This window comes from Octodon degus, unplaced genomic scaffold (assembly GCF_000260255.1).
Source record: "Octodon degus isolate 3935 unplaced genomic scaffold, OctDeg1.0 scaffold00169, whole genome shotgun sequence".
NCBI lineage: Eukaryota > Metazoa > Chordata > Mammalia > Rodentia > Octodontidae > Octodon > Octodon degus.
The window spans coordinates 2,917,573-2,922,142 of NW_004524745.1; the positions used below are offsets into that span (position 1 = coordinate 2,917,573).

The 4,570-nt window shown below is 40.7% G+C and overlaps 1 protein-coding gene across 1 annotated transcript in view; it reads left to right on the forward strand.

Annotated features, from left to right (window-relative positions):
• The window catches only part of Fam13b (family with sequence similarity 13 member B), a 106,080-nt gene that overhangs the window by 61,242 nt on the left and 40,268 nt on the right, over positions 1-4,570 (forward strand). The window contains exon 10 of the mRNA XM_023703374.1: positions 3,436-3,568. Within this exon, the coding sequence (XP_023559142.1) occupies positions 3,436-3,568 (133 nt within the window). The remainder of the gene's footprint in view (positions 1-3,435; positions 3,569-4,570) is intronic.

The following is a 4,570-nucleotide window of genomic DNA, read 5'->3' on the forward strand; positions in this document are numbered from 1 at the left end:
TTATTATTATTTGTATTTTAGTAAGGGCCTACAGAGTCTCAGTACGCAGATTGGACTCGTAATGATCTGCCTATGTTCACCCTCCCAAGAGCTGGGATTACAGTTGTGTGCCACCACGCCCAGTCTCAGACACTGTCTCAGCTTGCCTCAGGGGCAGGGCCAGCACAGCATGCTAGGGTTTGAACCCCAGCAGCTGCATCTGTCTAAAGCAGGAACGTTAATCCACTGAGCTATTTTTGTGTGTGTGTGTGTGTGTGTATGTGTGTGTGTGTGTGTGTTATTAGGGAAGGGTCTAGAGGGTGTTCAGGGTCTCACTACTAGATTGGACTCACAGTGATTCTCCTGTTCACAGCCTCCCAAGGGTTAAGATTACAGGTGTGCACCACCACACCCAGTCTCAATTGCCGGCTCAGTGCGCCCTGGGGGTGGGTGGTGGGGCCAGCATGGCAGGCCTGGGGATCTAACTCCTCGCCCTGTGCCTGCTTGCAGGCGCTTTAATCTGTTGAGCTATTTGGCCAGCGCTCTGCTGAGCTATTTGGTTGACTCTTGAATTTATGTAAGTTGAAAAATATTTCTATGATGTTACTTTACTCTTGATGTGACCTGTTATGTTTTGATGGAAAAAAGCCTTGCATCCTTTTCTTTTACCTCTGCCTTTCACTTCAGGCTATACATGTCCTTTTTTTTTTTTTTTTTTTTTTTTTTTAAGAAGCTACAATGAAATCATTTAGGAATTTCCATATGCCAGTTTGTATTTTGGAGACAGATGTGAAAAATGTATTTGTTTGGATGATTCATAGAACAGTTTTTAAATAAAACATTAGATAGAGTGACTTTTTGTATAGTGTAGTTCAGGCTGGTCGTGAACTCACTTTGTAGCCCAGGCCTGCCTGGAATTTTCTTTTTGGTGGTACTGGGGAATTGAACTCATGACCTTGAACTTGCCAGGCAAGCACTTATTCTACTGAGCTGTCTGCCCAGCCCATGCCTGGAATTTTGACATGATCCTTCTACCTCCTGTGTGCTGGGATTATAGGTATGTGCCAACATGCCTCACTGAGTGACTTTGTTTTTTTTTTTAATGTATTTAGTGCAGGGTCTACCGGGTCTCACTACACAGATCGGATTTGTAGTCATTTTCCTATTTTCAGCCTTCCAAACACTGGGATTATAGGCATGTACCACCATGCCCATTCTCAGTTGCTGTCTCAGCATGGGGGCAGGGCTGGCATGGCACACAAAGATTGAACCCGGTCTCTGCACCTGCCTAAGCAGGCACTTTAGTCCGTTGAGCTATCTGGCCAGCCCTGGAGTAACATTTTTAAAAGAAGACTTTTTAAAAGGGCTAACTGGACATAGCTGTAAATATAAAATGAAAAATATGAATGAATATGCAAGCCAATGATTAAAATGCTTATTTTAGGAATACCATGATACACAACTGCAGGATGGTACTATTAGCCACTGTAGTCTAAGTGATCATGACCCTGGCTTTTGTGCTTTGAGGCATGATTAAAATTTATACAGTGGGGAGTGTTGGGCTGAGCAAGAAGGAAAGAAATGGCATTTTTTAAAAAATTATTTATTTATTTTTATTTATTGTGTGTGTGTGTGGCCAGCTCAGCCCACCAGGGGGTGGGGCTGGCTGGCATGTGGTGCTGGGGGATCGAACCGCGGTCCCTGTGCTTTGCCAAGCTTGTTCTAAGTAGGTGCTTTAGACCACTGAGCCATCTCTCCAGCCCAAGAAATGGCACTTAAAAGTTGGAAATAGGCCAGGCATGGTGGTGCATGCCTATAATCCTAGCACTATGGAGGCTGAGGCAGGGGGATTGCTATGAATTCAAGGCTAGCTTTCACTACATAATTTCAAAATAGCCTGAACTATATATATATAGCAGTACCATGTCTCAAAAAAAAGAAAAAAAAGCCAGGTATAGTGGCATGAGCGTGTAATCCCAACCCTGGGGAGCTGAGTGAAGCAGGAGGATCACTGTGAGTTCCAGGCTGGCGCTGGCTACATAGTGAGTTCAAGGCTAGTCTGTACTATAGCGTGAGACCTGTTTCCACCATCAAAAACTAAAACCAAAACCAAAACTGTTCGGAATAATGAGTGAGGAATTGTTTAAAAAGATATAATATGAACAAATTCCTTGAAATTTGTCCAATTTAGCTTAGAATCCTGAAAACTTTTGCCCATTTCTCAGACGGTGCCACTTATTTTCACCACTGGGGAAATGAATGATATCTCATTATTGATAATTGTAGTATTTGTAAGCAAAACTGCAAATTTTTTCTACATTTTATTTATTAATGTGTGTGTATGTGCTTGTGTGTGTGGCCAGCTCAGCCCACCAGGGGGCGGGGCTGCCTGGCATGTGGTGCTGGGGGATTGAACCACGGTCTCTGTGCTTTGCTAAGCTTGTTCTAAGTAGGTGCTTTAGACCACTGAGCCATCTCACCAGCCCCTATTTTTTCATATTCTAAACTATTTTTTAATGGAAGATCTGCAGTAGGAAATTGTTGTATTTGGTAAAATATTGAACACTATAGTTTTGTTTTTTGGGGGTTTTTTTTTTGGCGGAACCAAGGATTGAACTCAGGACCCTGTGCTTGCCAGGCAAGCGCTTATTTCACTGAGCCATCTCCCTGGCCCCTTGAACACTATAGTGTGTAGTATCAAACTTGTATTTAACCAGGACAAGTGGAATGTGCATTTGTAAGGGAAATTGTTTTGGCACATATATAAACTTTGTGTGTATAGTTTTAAATAAAATTATTGCTACATTTTTGGGCTAGATAGATACATAGATAATTTTTGTGTGTATAGTTTTTAAAAAAATTATTGGTACATTTTTAGATATAGATAGATTGATAGACATAGATAACATTTATTGTAGGAAATTTATATCTTTTAAAAATTGTTTTTAAGCCATTTACCTATGAAAATTTTCTTTTTTCTTTTTTTTTGCTCCGAATGCCTTCAGGGCAGGTTTTGCTGGCTGGAGTGTTATGGGGTTTGAACTACAGCAACCTGAGGCTGACAGCTTTGTGGGAGCAGCCACTTAAAGAACTGACTTAGGGCCAGGCCCCCAATTTTCTTAAGGTCTTTAACATCCCTGGGCAAGACAGTAAATTTAACAGATTTGATAAAATAATGTAGCAAGACAAGAAATGTGTACATTTCATCAAAAGGGCATGTTTTCTTTAACAAGTAAGTTTTCAGATCACTAGTGATACCTGTTTATTTTTAAGTATTTTAGTATGGGGTCTACAGGGTCTCACTACACAGATTGGACTCAGTGATCATCCTGTTTTTAGCCTCCCAAACATTGGGATTACAGGTGCACACCCCATGTCCAGTCTTTGATACTTACTTTAAAGGCATTTTTATATTCATAATTAGGATTCAGCTGATTTTTTTAATCTTTGTTCTAGGGTTGATACTGCTGATGGTATTATTAATGCCAGTAATAGCAACAAGGAGTGTTCAGAACCTGTGGCTGGCACTAATTTAGACAGTGAAGTCATACAACAAGATTTTGTATTTGAGGATGAAGAAAATAATCAGGTAAGAAATTAAAAAATCTATTAAATGTACTAAATGCACACCTCTGATTGTCATGTGTTCCTTTAAAGTTATAACTCAGTATCTTTTTTGTTTTTGTTTCTGGTTTTTTTTTTTTTTTTTTTTTTGAGATAGGGCTGAGATAACAGGTGTGTGCCATCTTGTCCAGCCAAAAGTTAGTTAATTTGTTTGGGTTTTTTCTTTGCAGAACTGGGGATCAAACTCAGGTCCTTGCGCTTGCCAGTGGAAGCGCTTACTCCACTGAGCCATCTCCCCGGCCCCCAGAAGTATTTTTATAAAGAAAAAATAAGTTTCTAATCCCAGTTTAGGACCCATCTCTATAACTCCAGCTACTGAGGAGAAAGGCAGAAGGATCACAAATTCAAGCTCACCCAGGAACTCAGCACAACCTTGTCTGAAAAATAAAAAAAGGCTGGGATGTAGCTTAGTTGTAGCGCTCCTTCTAAAGGAAAGGAAGGGGAGAGGAAGCTAAAGAAAAGGAGGGCAGGAGATCTTAAAAAAAAAAAAAAATCGCAAAATGAATACTAACAAAAATTAATTTAGGGAAGTCAAAAGATAACTGAAAACAACAAAACCACACAAGAAATTGAAGGCAAGTATTTGTAGCTGATGATTGTAAAGGTGCATTTTCTTAGTAAATCGAAAAGGAAAAATCCCAACCATCCAACAGAAAAAGGTACAAAGTTTATGGGCAGTTGGAGATAGAAAAGGAGGGGGGGGCTTGCCCCTTAGCTCAGTTCTTTAAGTGGCTGCTTCAACAAAGCAGTCAGGCTCAGGCTGCTGTGGTTTGATCCCCAGAACTCAAGCCAGCCAAAACTGCCCTGAAGGCATTCGGAGCCAGACAGGAAAAAAAAAAAAAAGAAAAGACAATATTTTTTAAAAAGTTAATAGAGGGGAGAGATGGCTCAGTGGTCTAAAGCACCTACTTAGAACAAGCTTAGCAAAGCATCAGGGACCGCGGTTCGATCCCCCAGCACCACATGC